The 16,818-nt window shown below is 32.7% G+C and overlaps 2 protein-coding genes across 5 annotated transcripts in view; one reads left to right on the plus strand and one right to left on the minus strand.

The window, feature by feature from the left end:
• LOC100918193 (putative protein FAM172B) overlaps nucleotides 1–16,818 on the plus strand; it is a 194,813-nt gene that overhangs the window by 144,194 nt on the left and 33,801 nt on the right. The window lies entirely within an intron of this gene.
• Nucleotides 1–16,818, minus strand: part of SENP7 (SUMO specific peptidase 7) — a 156,646-nt gene that overhangs the window by 114,287 nt on the left and 25,541 nt on the right. For 2 of the 4 annotated variants that reach the window (XM_031959602.1, XM_031959601.1), the window contains exon 4: nucleotides 14,732–14,832. In XM_031959602.1, the coding sequence (XP_031815462.1) occupies nucleotides 14,732–14,832 (101 nt within the window). Of the gene's footprint in view, nucleotides 1–4,358; nucleotides 4,499–14,731; nucleotides 14,833–14,953; nucleotides 15,021–16,818 lie in introns of all 4 variants that reach the window. The other 2 variants (XM_031959604.1, XM_031959603.1) reach the window with 2 other exon arrangements.

Below are 16,818 nucleotides of genomic sequence, written 5' to 3' on the forward strand. Positions count from 1 at the left end.
CATAGACAGTCTATCCAACATGCTGACATTTCCCCTGACATACCAAGGATGCCAGTAGAAGATGCAAGCTGCCCATTAATTGTGCCTCATCTTCATTTTGTACCATAAACATTTCCTTGATGGCATCCTTTACTCCTGTGGTCCCTGGAAATTCCTCCCTTATCCTACCTTGCAGAATGTTTATACATACAATGTGCTTCTCCACTGCCCTTTCCATGATATTCACTTTCACTTAATTCATCAGAGATATTGTTTCATTGTTTCACAACCAGATGAAAGAATTACCTATGATACCAAGTCATGGTTCAGGAACTTAAATTGGAAAGATGAATAAATCATGGCCAATATAAAAAAAAATATATTGAACATTTAAAGATGTCCAAAAGGAAGGAACAAGTAACTCTATGACAACTTCAAGAAGAGACTCAAAGTAAAGAGGGGAAGAGGGGAGCAAACAGAGTTTCTATAAGAACTATATAAATACCTATAATAAATAAAACAAGTGGTTAAAAAAAAAGAAAAAGAAAAGTTCTTAAGGAAATAACTGGAAAGATAATGTAATTTAAAAGAGAAAGTAATAAAGCTTACCTAAGAAATGGAATCCTTGAAGACAAGAATGGATCAAATTTAAGTTAATGACTCCATGAAATAGCCAAAAATATAAAAACAAAAATAGAAAAATAGAAAAAAAGAAAAACAGAAATAGAAAAATAGAAATTTAGATTCTGAGGTACTAAGGATAATTTTCTTTTGCACTCTAGCTACATCTTAGCAGAACAAAAGGATGCTCTATAATGGGCTTTCTAGAATTTTCCTGAATTAACTGTTGGGTTCAGGTACAGAGAATGAACTGAGAAAGGGATAAAGAAAAAGGCTCAATAGAACAAGGAAAGTTTTAAATAGTTGTAAGAGCTCAAAGTACCACTAACCTATGTCTTTCAATAAAAATGTGGTACCTTAGTCAAAGATGGATAAGAATACATAGTAACGGAGATCTGGTTGCCTAGCAACAATAATACAAATACAAATACAACCAATAGATTATAATTCTAAAACATGATAAATTCCATATGAAACCCACTTTCTGTTAGTTACTAGACAGATTAAGATAAAACTACAAAATACATTAATTCATCCAACAATGATTTATTGAATACCTACTAAGGCACCTAAATGCTTAATAGAATGAATAAGCACCAGTTCTAATGGACCTTCTAAGCCTCAGTATGACTGTCAGATATCCAAATGAAAACAACCATCTCAAGGACCAGACTACAGTACCAGTTCCATCAACATCAAACTATTAGCTAATTCTATTTTTGTTCTTCCCTGATTTAACATTGACAAAAATGTTGTCAACATAAGGTTTCATAGAATAGGGAAGGAGAATAAAAAGACAGCATCATCAGAAAATCTTACAGCTAAAAGACACCAGAGGCCATTTGCTCAAACCTATATCTAAGAAGAATCCTTTCTACAAAATCTCCAACTGGTGGTCAAGCAGCCTCCACTTGAAAATCATCAATGAGGAGGAATTGACTACCTCTAGAGTTAGTTGATTCCATTTCTAGACAATTCTCAGAATCCTCTAGAAGCATAGCAAAATGCACAGAGAGGTGTCCTCAAACCAGGAAAACCTCAGTTCAAAGTCTCATATTTGACATATACTAGGTGATTGTGTACAAATCACAACCTCTTAGTTCTCTAGGCAATTGTATACATTGCACAGGAGGTGCCAATTCACAAGGATAGAATTGATAGAGGAGTCTCCTCCTTTAGGAGCTCCCTACACCAAACTCTGGTGGAGCCTTCTGAGGTCAGATTGGTATGACCAATCACATCAGACACATTATACAATGACCCTGACATCGAGATATCATTTTGGTCCTCTTTGAGTACAAAGGATAACAACAGTAAAATCACAGATCCACATCCTATCTCTATATAGCTGTTTTACTTTAGAGGGTTATTGTAAAGATCAAATCTGATTATACACATAACATGTTTTAGAAAGATTAAAAAACTGAATAAATATTAGCTCTTCTTACTATGAGGAAGTTTTTCCTAGTACAAAATTGAACTTGCTTCAGTACAACTTCCAAGGCTAAAGAAGAACAATCTCTTTTCCATATATATCAAAGAATATCAAAAGCCTTTCAAATACCTTATAAGATGAAAGTTTAAGAAGTCTTTAGAAATGAAAGTTTAGAGAAGTTTCAGGAGCTTGCCCAAGGCCACACAAGCAGAAAATAGCAGAGCTATACTTGGGTTATTTATAAAGTAATTATCTAGAAGCATATCTCCATGTTATTAAAACATGTTATAAAAACACAGGACAGCCTTAAAGGAAGTCCTACATTCAAACCCCATTTCTAACACATACCAGGTCAATGACTTTTTTTGTCTGCATAGTATGTGACTATGTGAGAAATAATTCCAAAGCCTGGAAGGATTAAAATGTATACTTCAGGGTGACCAAAGAATCAAAATAAGTGCTGGTATAGGATTGTGACCTAAACTTTCACGTTTTCAGATAACACTTTTAGAATATAAATTGTAGGGCTGTATCAGTACAGACAACCTTCCTGTGAGTTCCTTAGGTGGATAAAAGACAAAACAAAACAAACAAAAATAAAAATACAAGTCTGAACCAAAACATATGTGAATTCCATGATATAAGTAGAAAGCTAGAATAAGCAGTGGTGATCAAGATAGCCAAAGTTTTAAGGAAAAAAGGAAAAGAAAATATATCTACAAGAAACCTCTGAGACTATTTGTTGCAGGACAATGTCTTCATTATCTAAATCCATTGATATGCACTTAAACAGACTTTGTTTTTTTTTTTAAATCTATCAGGCAGCTAAATGGAGCAGTGGATAGAGCTGAAAGTCAAGAGCTCTTAAATTACTATGTGACCCTGGGCAAGTTACTTAATCTCAATTGTCTCATCAAAAATTAAAATGCCAAAAAAAAGGGGAAATGTTTTATGAAAACACTGACACATAATTGTCTATCTTCTCTAAACCAGGGGTTATACCATAGACTAAAATAAGAAGTATTTGTATTACTTTGTTCTACATATTCATGATTCAATCATGGATGCTACCTGAAAATATTCACAATACCTCTATGACTTCATAAACTTTACTAGTCCTACAAATTTAGTTAGGCTGATCTTCAGACAAAGATATACTCAGTTTGTCACTGAGAGCACTAGACTTGATGCCTTTCCATTTTATTAAGACTTGAAAAACTTTACACTTTGGTATCATAACCTTTAAAATCCCAGAGTCACTTCTATCACACTGCAGTATCAAAGCAGGATTTTAGTAGAGGAATATTTTCATTAATCACCATAATTTAGCCTAGTATTATACAGATGTATTTTAACCTTTTGCACCATGTGATCTCTTTCATGAGATGCAAAGAAACCCATGACTCAGCTGTTCTAAATATGAGGTGACTCTATAGCCAGAACACTGCTATAAGAATTATGTACTGGTGGCTGAACCAAATTCAGGAAAGTAACTGCTAAGGCAAAAGGAGGTAGTTAAGTTAGTGTTTAAAAAAAAAAAATCAGAAGGCTTAAATACAGCACTCAAGCAGAGTACTTTAAGCAAAATAGATGTTTCATAAATCTGTTAAACACATGCAATTAGTCAATATTGCCCCAAGGAAAAATTAAGTAGGATTGTACTTCTTTCTTTCACGTATGCTATTCTGTTGTTTCCCTCGATTCATTTTAACCAACCTACAAATGTTAGTATGATTTTCTCACTGTTGCTTCCAGACAGCCCTTTTATTATATCTGAATAAATAAAAATCATTAGATCAACCAGTCTACCGGCTTATCTGGGTCCTCTGAAACTCAAAACTTGAAAGCAATCCTTTATATATCAGTTATGCTTTCCTATCAGAATTGCAGGGAAATTAGGCTGATGGAAAGAGAAAACAAAATTACATTTCTATATTAACAAACTTAAGGCATTAACTCTACATACTGAGACTAACAATGACCCACAAAGATGTGAGTTTCTGAAATTTATATATCCAGAAGTACCAGTTCCTTTCCAGACAAACTCAGGAAAAAACAAAACAAAACAAAACAAACAAAAAAAAAAACATGTAAATTCACATGAAAGGTCACTGGATCTAAAGTTTAGGCAGACATTAGTTTTCCAGTTGGGGTTGACTGTAGATCAATTTGCAGAGGATACAAATGCCAGATTTCCCCATTATGTCCCTCTTCCTCCTTCAAGATAAAATTTTCCTATAGATTCCCCCTTTACTGCAGATCTTCAAAGAAAACTGACATGCTTTCTCTTTGCAGGGGAACAATTCCAAGAGTTCTTTCTAACCTCAGCAAAAGTGGTTCTTAGTCTTACTGATGGCAGTGGAGGATCTGATAAAGTTTCCACTGAAACCTCACATCATCTCCCAAAACAATGGAAAGGTTCTATACACCAGTCTGAAGAATCTTTCCTTCTTCGCTTGGCACCTGAAGAGAGAGAAATATCTGGTCATGGTGTATCTGAGCAGTTATCTGGCTGTCCTGGTGGTTCTAGAAAACTGACTGGATATTTTTATGTAACAGAACTTTTTTTTAATGTGATGTGGGTCAAATTTGGTCTAATACTTTTTTTAATCTATTTCTGACAGTCTAGATTAGCTATTAACCTACTGTTGATTAAAATAACCCCAATTTCAGTCTCAAAAAACCCCCAATAAAAACAGGTGTTGCCTCAATTTCAATATTTTCTTACAAGGGCTTTTCTCTCATTATCTCATGTTAATGAAGGAATTTTTTTTAAAGTCAAAACCAAAGTTTCACCTATGAATGAGCAGAAATGTAATGGCATAGTATATTCAAAACCACTGAATAACTAAGGTTAGTTCAAATTACTTTCTTGAAAAGTATTTTTCATATTGCTGTTACTCTCTCCTGCTGGGTAAATTAATTTTTAAGTAGATATCCCCAAACAATCTTCCCACATGTCAACATAATGATTCCCAAAATCCTTGTCTTTATACCATGTCAGAAAATTATCTTGTCGGTGTTCTCCCAAATGCTTTCCTCACAGGAGAGGAAGTTACCTAATATCTCTGCACTTGACAAAAAATAGAGAATGTGACTTGGAAATATCACTAGACTTTAAATTAACAACACACTTGTGCCTAATGATTTCATCTCCTTTGATCGGGAATGCTCAATAAGATAGTCAGGTGGCAGAGTGGAGAGAGCACTGAACGTGGGCTTAGTGAAACTTGAGTAAAAATCCAGCCCCAGATACTTACTACCTGGATGACCCTGGTTAAGTCCTATAATCACTCTCTGCCTCAGTTTGTTCATCTATAAAATGAAAATAACTGCACTTACATAAGTAAGTATATGTGTGCACATGAATTATATAAAGGGAAATACACCAGTGCTCCTAAATGTGCTAACCTGATATTCTGGACATTCAGTCACTGATATTCCATGAGTTTTCACCTTTTCTAAAAACATAAGGCTCCATTTGAATTAACTTTGTGTTCATATTTTTTTTTTGGGGGGGGGGGGGATTGTTTTTATTTTTGTCTTTTTGTTTTTTGTGACACCAGGCCCAAAGTGGAGAATAACATTCTCCATTCAACATTTCACTAAAAAAAAAAAAAAAAAATCCTCATATGCCTATAGATGTTTTCAGTAATTATGAACAAAAAGGCGCCTCTCTCTTGCCAAAGGAAAGAACCTGGAACCGAAAGGATATCCCTGATGTCATGGACATTTGCTATATTCTGTATTTATAGGCATATGTAGGCACATTCTACAAAGCAAATGAACACATCAATTTTCAATATTCAGCAGTAAAAAAAATTCTGAGAGAGATAAATTTGAATTTTTCTTTGATCATGAAAAGTTAGTTTCTACAAATTCAAAACAGATCATGACCCTACAGTTTTTTGAAACTAAGAAACACACAAACAAAAATCTTGATGTAAATCTTCTAAAGAGCCCAATTTGATGACCTGTTTATAAGACTGAGTTTCTGTGACAGGAATTCTTAAACCAATGACTAGAAACTTATCTTTAAAATATTTTTATTACTGTATTCCAACAGAATTGGTTTCCTTTATAATCCTGTGTGTTTTGTGTATTTAAAAACATTATTCTGAGAAGTGATTCAGTTTTCACTAAAATACCCAATAGTTCCAGGACACAAAAAAGATTAAGAATCCCTGTTCTAGACAAAGAGCTGAAGGATTTCTGCAGGTTTCATTCCTTTCAATTCATGGAAGGTGAGACAATAAAAAATGAACAAATTTAGTGGCCATATATGTGAAAAGTCGCTAAATTTCTGGATGTAAAACATTATACTTATCTGTTCTCATCAATAAGTACAAAATATCCTACTATTAGGAAAACTGCAAACAACCCTTCTTAGAACCTAGTAAAGGAAAAAGAAAATAGGTACTTAGATTAGGATGCTATTAAGCCTTCCTTCCAATCTCATCTTAAGAGACTCTCAGAATCCTAGAAACAAGATTTTAGTGAGCAAGATAAACAAAATTAGGAATGTCAGATTAAAAACACACATACACATATGCCATGCAATTAAAAGCACTTTAGTTGTGGGAAAAAAAAAAAAAGAGCTCTACATTAAGAAAAGAAGATAAGCTATTACAACCAGAAAGTATGGTTTTAATGAATGTTCTTTATAATCATAATATAATCAAAGCCCAAGATCCAGATACTATAATGTGAATGCATATATAAATACAAGATTAGTTCATTTGTTAATTAAGATATATTAATATAGAACTTAATTAAGTAATTGAAGCTAAATAAGTTCTATATAGCAGTATGGAGGTAAAGAGGTGAGGAATGAACTGACAGAAATAGGGAAGCCTCAAGAAACAACCAATCAAGGTAGCAAAGAATAAGAAGTCAAGAAGGAAGGAAGGAGGGAGGGAGGGAAAGAGGAAAGAAAGAAGGAAGGAAAGGGAAGGAGAGGGAGGATTGGATTTCAGACTACCAGAATTTGGATTGGCAGAAGAATAAGACATTCTAGTGAGTGGAGGGTGAAATGTGACATTAAAGATGGAAAAGTATAAGATAATCACAAAGATATTAAGTAGTTTGGACAGTTTGGATCAGAGGATTTGTCTAAAAGAACCATGGGATATACAGTTGAAAAGGTTGTGTGGAAAGAAAGCCCAGTAAAGTGACAGTATTAGACTTGAAGCCATGAGACCTCCATTTCCTGACAGAATGACCTTGCAGTGGATATACTTTCTGAGTTTCAGTATTCTCATCTATAAAATGAAGAGATTAGAATGCAAGGATCTTTAAGATCCTTTCCTATGTTCCTATGAGATCTAAAATTCTGTGTTCCTATGAGGTTAATTAAGAAGAGTTCCAAACTTTACAGAGACAATCACCTAAAAAAATTTGAAATATTCAATGACTCCTACTCTTCTTACCTACCAATCTTTTATCAGGTATTGAATATCTACTTATTCATCATATCAATACAAGATTTCAAAAGGCAAAAGTTATAGGCTTGTAACCAAGAATAACTTATCCAGAAAGACGGAAGACAATCCTATAGAGGAAAATGGGCCTTTAACAGAACTGAAAACTTTCAAGACCAAAGATGAGTATATAATCTGACATGCAAACTCAAAATTCAAGAGAAATCTCAACATACTATTTTATATGAGCAACCAGAAGAGGCTGTGATATGAAGTAATGTTAATACTCTCATGAGAGAGAAGAAATAAGTGTCCTTTCAAAATCTTCATGTTTTCCAAAAGGGTACTGAGGAAATTATATAAGGAAAAATGGGGGACTTAAAAATGAACTAGTTCAGTTCTGAAGATAAGAGGAGAAATAAGAGTGTAAAAAGTATATGCTAATGTAGAAAATAAATAGAAGGTAGGAGAACTTCCTATTTCTCAGAATTAGGATGCATAAAAATAGTATGCACATACTAAGAAAGGAATATGTCAAGCAGGCATCAAATGAACCTCTTATTTGAAACAAAGGAGAGTGGACACATGAAAACACAAAAATTTTGGCATAGAAATACATTAAACTCAACAGGGAAACCTTTTTTGAGTGAAAGAGAGAAGAGAATATTAGGAAAGGAGCTGTCACAAACAAAAAAACTTCCTGATTCTTAACAGGGTATTTAAAAAAGAACTAAAATCTAAGAGGATGCCCATCAACTAAGGAATGAGATATTGGCTAAACAAACTGTGATATATTAATGTAATGGAATATTATTGTGCCTTAACAAATAAGGAAGAAGCATTAGATAAAGCACTAGGCCTGGAGTTAGGAAGATCTAAGGTCAAATTCAGCCTCAGACACTCACTAGCTAAATAACTGTGGACAAATCACTTAACTCTTAACTTTGCCTCAGTTTCCTCATCTGTAAAATGACCTAGAGAAGGAAATGACAGACTACTTCAGTATCTTTGCCAAGTAAACCCCAAAGAGGGTCATAGAGTGAGACACAAATGAAAATGACATCAATAAAACACCAATAAAAACTCTTTAAGACAACGAGGTGGGGCAGTGAATAGAGTATTGGACCTGAAGCCAGGAAGTCTTATCTTCCAGAGTTCAAATCTGGCCTCAAAACTTACTAGTTGTATGACCCTGGGTAAGTCACTTAACTCTGCTTAAATTAAACAGTCTCAGTTTCTTCATCTATAAAATTAACTGGAGAAGGAAGTAGAAATCATTTCAGTACCTTTACCAAGAAAACTCCTAAGAATATCATGAAGAGTCAGACACAACTGAACAACAAGAAGAAATAATGAAAAAAATTTTTTAGAAAATCCTAGATAGTATGAACAGATGCAGAATACAGTGAACTGAACCAGAACAATTCATACACAGATAATAATATTGTTTTTGAAATACAAAACAATAACCAACCATGTTCCTAGAGAATCTATGATCAAAAATGTTACCCCTTCTGACAGAGAAGAGATACTCAAAGTTTAAAAAGAAACATACATTTTTGGACAAGGCCATTGTGTTATAATAAACAGAACAGAATGGAGGCCACCATAATCTCAGGGTAGGAGAGGGAACCTCCTGGTGATCAAGATTTTTCTCAGATTCCAGGAAGCCTTATAGTTGTGTGACTAATTGTACCTTAGTCTGAACACTGGAAGACACAAAGGAATGATAAAAATAATGGTCTATTCTCAGGCCTAATGCTAGGAAAGTATTAATTTGGACCTTTCCTATGCCAAAGCAAAAAGGAGGAAGAGTGATTATATTTAGAAATATGGGTGAGATATAAAATATTACCTATGTCAGAGGGTTTTTTTTACTAATACGTTGCTCAATTTTGCTTAATTTTTTTCCCTCTTTTCTTGTATAAAAAAATTCTTTGTTAAAAGGAAGGATTCCATGGGAGAAGGAAAAGAATAATGGGAAATCTAAGTGATATAAAAATAGAAGATATCAAAAAAATATATTTTTAAAAGAACTAAAATAGGCCAAATGGTAAAAAAAAAAAAAAAAAAAAAAAAAAAAGAGGTTCAAAACGCCACTGAGGAAAAGAATGTCTTGAAAAGCAGAATGAGTCAAATAGGAAACAGGAAAAAAAAATTATAAACGCTCCTTAAAAAAGAATTGGCAAAATGAAAAAGGAGGTACATACAAAAGCTCACTGAAGAAAATAATTCCTTAAATATTAAAACTGAGCAACTGGAAGCTAATGACTCTCAGAAATCAAAAAACAATAAATCAAAAGAATGAAAAAAAATCCAATATGAAATATTTCATTAGAAAAACAACTGACCTGAAAAAATGATCCAAAAGAGATAATTTGCCAATTATTGGTTTACCTGAAAGCCATAATCAAAAAAGGAGTCTAAACATCTGACCTGAAAAAATGATCCAAAAGAGATAATTTACCAATTATTGGTTTACCTGAAAGCCATGATCAAAAAAGGAGTCTTAGCCATCAATCAAGAAAAGCTGCCCTGATATCCTAGAACCAAAGAGTAAAAGAGAAATTAAAAGAATCCAATGATTATTTCCTGAACGAGATCCCAGGAAAATTATAGTCAAGTTTCAGAGCTCCCAGATCAAGGAGATATTATTGCAAGCATCCAGAAAGAAAAAATTCAACTATCATGGATTCAAATTAATGATATTAAAAGATTTAGCAATTTCTATATTAAAGGATTAGAGGGCTTGGAATATAAGATTCTGGAGAGCAAGAGCTAGGATTACAATCAAGAATCACCTAACCAGCAAAACTGAGTATAATCCTTGGAGAGGGGGAGAAGGTAAGAGGAAGAAGAGAAGGATATTCAATAAAAATTCAAGCTTTGTTGAAACTTTCAAGCCTTTTTTGATAAAAAAAAAAAATCAAAGTTGAATAGAAAATATAAGACTAAACAAAAGCAAAAAAGCAAACAAATGAAAACAGGAAATAGGAAAAAGGAAGCATAAGGGACTTAATAAGGTTAAACTTTATATTCCTATATGAAAAGATGATACTTGTAACTCATAAAATCTTTCTCATTATTAGGAGAGTTAGAAGGCATGTGTGTGCACACGCACGTATGTACAGAAAAAAAAGTATTCTTACAGTATGCACTGTAAGAAAGGGAAAGGGGGAGGTAGAATGGGATAAATTATCTCACATGAAATATACAAGAAAAAGCATTTACTGAAAGGGAAGATGGAGGGAGGTGAGGCAAGTGAACCTTACTTTCATCAGAAATGGCTAAAGAGGAAATAATATACACATTCAATTGGGTATAAAAATCTATTTTAGCCTACAGGAAAGCAGGAGGCAAAGGTAATAAGAAGGGGAGAGTAGGTATTAGTCAGAAGCAAAACACTTTTGAGAAGGGACAGAGTGAAAAGAGAGAGAGAATACAATAAATGGGGGAAATAAGGTAGTGGGGAAATACAGTTAGCAATCATAACTGTGAAAAAAATTTTAAAGCAAGTTTCTCTATTAAGGTCTCATTTCTCAAATATATAGAAAAATGAATCAAATTTATAAATTAAGGACAATTCCCCAAATGTGATAAATGATTTTTAAAAAAATGAAGTTTTCAGATGAAGTAATCAAAGCTATATAGAGACGTATGAATAAATGCTGCAAATCACTATTGATTAGAGAGATGTAAAATTAAAATAATTTTGAGGTGCTACTTCACATCCATTAGATTAGCTAATAGGATAGAAAAGGAAAATAACAAATGTTGTGAAGGGGATATGGAAAATGAGACACTAATGCTCTTGATGGAGTTGTGAACTTATTCAACCATTATGTAGAGCAATTTGAAACAACACTAAGACCTATAAAACGATGCACAGCAATACCCCTATTAGGTCTGTATCCCAAAAGAAACAAAAAGGAAAAGAACCTATATATACAAAAATATTTATTGTAACTCTTTTCTAGATTGAGGGGATGCCCATCAACTGTGGAATGGCTAAACAAGTTATTTTATGACTGATGAAATATTATTGTGCTATAAGAAATAATCAATTAGATGCTCAGAAAACCCTGGAAAGACTTGCATGAAATGATGCAAAATGAAATGAATAAAACCAGGAAAACACTGTACACAATAATTTTGTAAGATGATCAGCTGTGAACAAGTTAGCTATTCTCAGGAATGCAATGATCCAAAACAACTCTGAAGGACTTAAGATGAAAAATAATATCCATCCTCGGAAAAAGAACTGATAGTATAAATACAGATAAAACATACTTTTTTTTACTTACTTTATTTTTCTTGGGTTTTTATTTTGATCTATGTTTTCTTTTAAAACATAACTGATATGGAAATGTTTTGAATAACAGCACATATTATAACATATCAAATTGATTGCCTTTTCAATGAAGGTGAGAGAGAATTTGGAACTCAATTTTTAAAATGAATATTGATTGTTTTTACATATAATTGAGGGAAAATAAAAAATAATCTTAAAAAAAAAAAAAAAGCATGGTACAAAGGGAAAAGTAGTGAATGGGGTCAGAGAAATTTGGAAAACAAAACTTTTCTAGATTAAGTTTTCTCATCTATAAAACTGGCTAGGGAGGAGAGAAAGGGAGCATTAGATTAAGTGTTCCTTCTCTAAATCTGTTTGCTTATAATAAGACAGACCTAATTAGCTTTCAAAGTATTCTTATACCTCTTTAAAATGGCCATCTTCAAAACCCTGATTTCTGTGATCTAATGATGAATAAAATGCTTAATCTAAAATCAATGATTGAACAGTAATGGAATTAACCTAAATTATTGACGAATGATAATTTAAAATTTTTAGACCCATGCTGCCATTCATTAAAAGCTATTTGACTTATTAACAAAAGTCTCTTTTAAAAAACCACCAGAATTCTGAGCAATTATATATATATATTTATTAGCAAATATGAAATCACTAAAAAAAATTTTCATGCTCACAGGTTCATATGTAATTGATATAAATTTTTTAAATAACCTTTAAATCAATGTGTTCAACTATTTTAAATCAATTACAGAAATACATGATCAAGGAAACAAGGTTAGGCAACAATTAATATAGAAAAATATCTGATGGTTGTGGTGACCTACAACCTCACTGAGTCCAAAGTATAACAATCCAAAGAAGCTAACATGGCTGCGTGAACAGAACCATATTGCTTATTAATGAGGAAGGTCTGATTAGGCTACATCTGCAAGACTGTTTTCTATTGTGGACACCACATTTTAGGAAGAATATTTGCCAGCTTCAATACAACCAGAGAAATGGAGCAGAATGGTAAGCGACTCAAAACTCACTTTTTTGAATCATACAAAGGTCAGATTAAAAAATGGGGTATATTTGGCCAAGAAAAAACTAAGGAAAGAACATGACAAGAGTCAACTATTCAAAGGGTTAATTAAAGGAAAAGGGAATGGGCAGGGATGAGGGAAAGACTTCTTGCAAGAACAGGCAGTTTTCTTCTTTGTGCTTGCATTTCCAGCACAGAGTCTCAAAACTATCAGGAGTTTAAGAAATGCTTGTTGATTCATTGATCTATTTGGCTTCAGAGAGCAATATTAGGACCAACAGATGGAAGTTACAGAGAGAGACTGATTACAGCTTGCTATAAGGGGATACTTCTTAAAATTTGTTGTTTTGGTTGTTGTTTAGTCATTTTTAGTTGTGTATGACTCTTCAAAACCTTATTTGGGATTTTCTTGGCAAAAATACTTGACAAAATAACCATCAGACTAATATGTCATTTCCTTTTCCTGCTCATTTTACAGATGAGAAAACTAAGGCAGAGTTAAGTGATTTGCCCAGGGTCACACAGCTAGTATGTGTCTGAGACTGGATTCACAAGATGAGTCTTTCTGATTCCAGGTTCAGAGTTAGCTGTCCCTCTTCAAAAAAAAATTTTTTTTTAATTAATACTAGAGTTCTTCAAAAATGAAATGATTTCCTTTGGAAAATAATAAGTTCCTTTCATTGGAGGTCTTTCAAGAAGATTTTGGATAATCACGTCTCAAAGGGTACATTCCAACTATGAAATTCTATAACTCTGAAAATAGAGTTTGTGGTGTAAATCATTATTAAATTACATTAAAATGTAAAACATTATTAAAATATGTTGAATGCAAATAGGAGATACTCAATACAGGATATGTCCATTTGTGAAAGATATATAAATTCTCCCAAATATTAGGAATAGGCAAATGGATAAGAATTTATTTCTAACATGAAATGTTTTGAATAAACTGCCTATTTTCTCTCTAGAATGTGGCTTTTAAGTGTTCTTTCAATTATTCAGATTTTATCTGGGAGAGACTCTTGCTAACTGGTCCTGGAATAAGATGTAACATCTGATAGCATTTTCAAAGGCACCCCCCCCCCAGACCTTGAATGCTCTTCCTCCACATTTCTACATCCTTGCTTCCCTGAAGTTCTACCTAAAATTCTTTTTACAAGAAAACTTTCCCAATTCCCCTTATTTCTAGTGCCTTCCTTCTATTGTTTATTTCCAAATTATTCTGTATATAGCTTATTTCTACATATTTATTTGCTTATGTTCTCTCCCAGTAAATTATGAATTACTTTCTTCGTGTGATCAGCACTAAACAGTGTCTGGCACATAGCAGGTGCTTAATAATGTTTACTGACGGACTAATATCATTAATACATGATAATCTCAGCAAAGAAAATGCATCTGGCAAGCAGCAAATGTATATAAAAGAAGAAAAGAAGAGATTTTTACTTATATTCATTGACTGACAATGGATTCCTTTTTTTGTTACTGTTTAGATATACTATACCAAAAAAGACACAAACTTACCAGACCCAGTCTTTATTTTTAAATACATATTTAGTGTTGTAACTGCTAAATCTTCAAAATATTTACAAGTCCCAATAACAATTGCAACTTAATTTATTCATATTATTTTATAACTATTACCCAGTGTCAAAAGTTTCAGTGACAATATCATTCAAACCATATTCTAAAATAGAGATTTTTTTTCTTTTTCTTAGAGCAGGATAACACAAAAAATTGATAAAAATTCTTATTTCCAAATAACAAATAGCAGGTACATTTCATCCAACATTAAAAGTTTAAAAATAATTAAAAGAATAAAGTCTCAAGATTTTAAAATTAAAGAATATACAAAATCAAAACACTAATTTGAATACTTCTTTCTGGTTAAAAAAATTTTTTTTTTGTTAATCGTTTGTTTAGATATACAAGCAACTTACCTGTTTGGAGATGGCCTAGAAGTGAGAGTACACCCATGGAAATCCTTTTTACTCTTATGCAAAAAAGAGCTGCTGCCTTTATTTCCTCCCCCCTTTATCCACTGGAAAACAAAACAGACAATATATGACAGAATTGAGAAGAAAAGAATAGAGTAATATGTCATTATGACATTCAAGAGATACTAAAAAAAAAAAAAAAAAAAAAAAAAGTATTCATTATACCTGGATAATGAAGATAGAAAAATGCAGAAAAGTTCATTTAGAACTTCCTAAGTTCACTTAGAAGTTCCTAAGAAGGAAAAACAAGGTAGACAAATAAAATTTCAGGAATAACTAGCTATGCCATTAGTGTGAGAGTGTGGAATAATGGGAGTCAGAAATATCTAAGCCTGTTTCTGATTAGCTGTGTGACAAATTTAGCTGTTTGCCTTTTGTCAAAGTCCAAGATAACACTTCAAGAATGTAAATTGCATGTAACTGTCCATGTGTATTAGCATAGCAAATTCCCACACTACAAGTTCCTCACATGAAAGAAATTATAGGCTTGGACCCCCCAAAAATTATCACAGAAAAAAATACTGATTGTTTACTAAGATTACAAAATAATGTACATGTCAGCACCATACTGGATTGATGGGTTTGAGTTTGGGTTTTGGAGAAGAGAAGGATGTTGGCTTGATAAAAAATATGTCTATAACAGTATAACACTTAAAAATGACAAAGTAATCTTCACACTCTTCTCATCAGATATTAGGGCCTATGTATACTTGGGACTCCTAAAGGAGTTGGGTATAAGGAAGAAAGAAGTGGAAAAAAAGAAAATAATTGAAGCAACTTTAATTTTTAAAAAGTAATGGAATCTGAAAATCCAAAAGGAATAATAAAAATCTTTAATCTTTAAATAATCTAAGATCTCATCAATGTGAGTATATACTCTATTTATGCAAATAACTCATTCTCATCTATTGTCTTCTATGAGCCTTCCTTAGGTTTTTCCATTGTTTCTTTATATATATATATATACATATACAGTCAGTTCTGCTATAACGATATGCTTTTCTAAAAATCATCCCACTATGCAAAACTGTACAACAAAAATCATAAGGCTTGTGAGGAAAATGGAGTTAAAATAACACCCATAAATTTCATCAGTGGTATTTAAAAAAAAGAACCTAATAAAAACAGTAACACAGTTTTATATATGTTAAGTGGTCAAAAAATATATAAATACTACAATAAATATTGGAAGATTCTCTGGCCTTGAGCTACTTTGGCCTGTACTCTTGTTCCCATTAGTTGGTCTGGTAATCACAAGACAAGGCCTGCCTGCCCTGCCTCACCCATGAAAAAGATAGTGTGGGTGAGGAGAAAATAGTGCATGGAAGGGTAGGTGTATATGGACTTTACTGAGCCAGAATATATACTATAATAAATACAATGGGGAACATATGTGAAAAAATTGCAAATTACAGTCTTCTAGCATAACATACACAGTGAATTGAGGTAGTTGATTCATATTGATGCTATATGAATGTATATTGTATTTGTTCCTGTCCTGCTCCATTAAGCTGGGTGCACTTTTCTACATTCTCATGAGCAAAATCATGTGTGAACAAATTAAAAAGTTGAATTATGTGCAAATTGTTCCATAATATATAAATCGAGGTACCTGGGTGGTACAGTGGATAAAATGTTGAACCTGGGTCAAGTTCAACTAATCTAAATTCAATACTTGCTTCAAACACTAGCTGTGTGACTCTTAGCAATTCACTTAACCCTGTTTGCCTCAGTTTTCTCATCTGTAAAATGAGCTAGAAAAGGAAATGGCAAACCAACATCTTTGCCCAAAAAAACCCACATGGGGTTACAAAGAGTTGGGTACAACTGAAATGAGTGAACATCAAAAAATATATAAATCACATTGGAACAAATTTGCATTTTCAAAATAGGTGTTATAGTAGAACTGACTATATATGCATCCAATATGGGACCAAATCATCATCTATCTGCAGTGCTTGTCTTAGATATATTAATTTTTGCATGACTCAATAGACTGGCTACCATACTTCATGTTACACCCTAAAAAA

Source organism: Sarcophilus harrisii, chromosome 3 (genome assembly GCF_902635505.1).
Source record: "Sarcophilus harrisii chromosome 3, mSarHar1.11, whole genome shotgun sequence".
Lineage (NCBI taxonomy): Eukaryota > Metazoa > Chordata > Mammalia > Dasyuromorphia > Dasyuridae > Sarcophilus > Sarcophilus harrisii.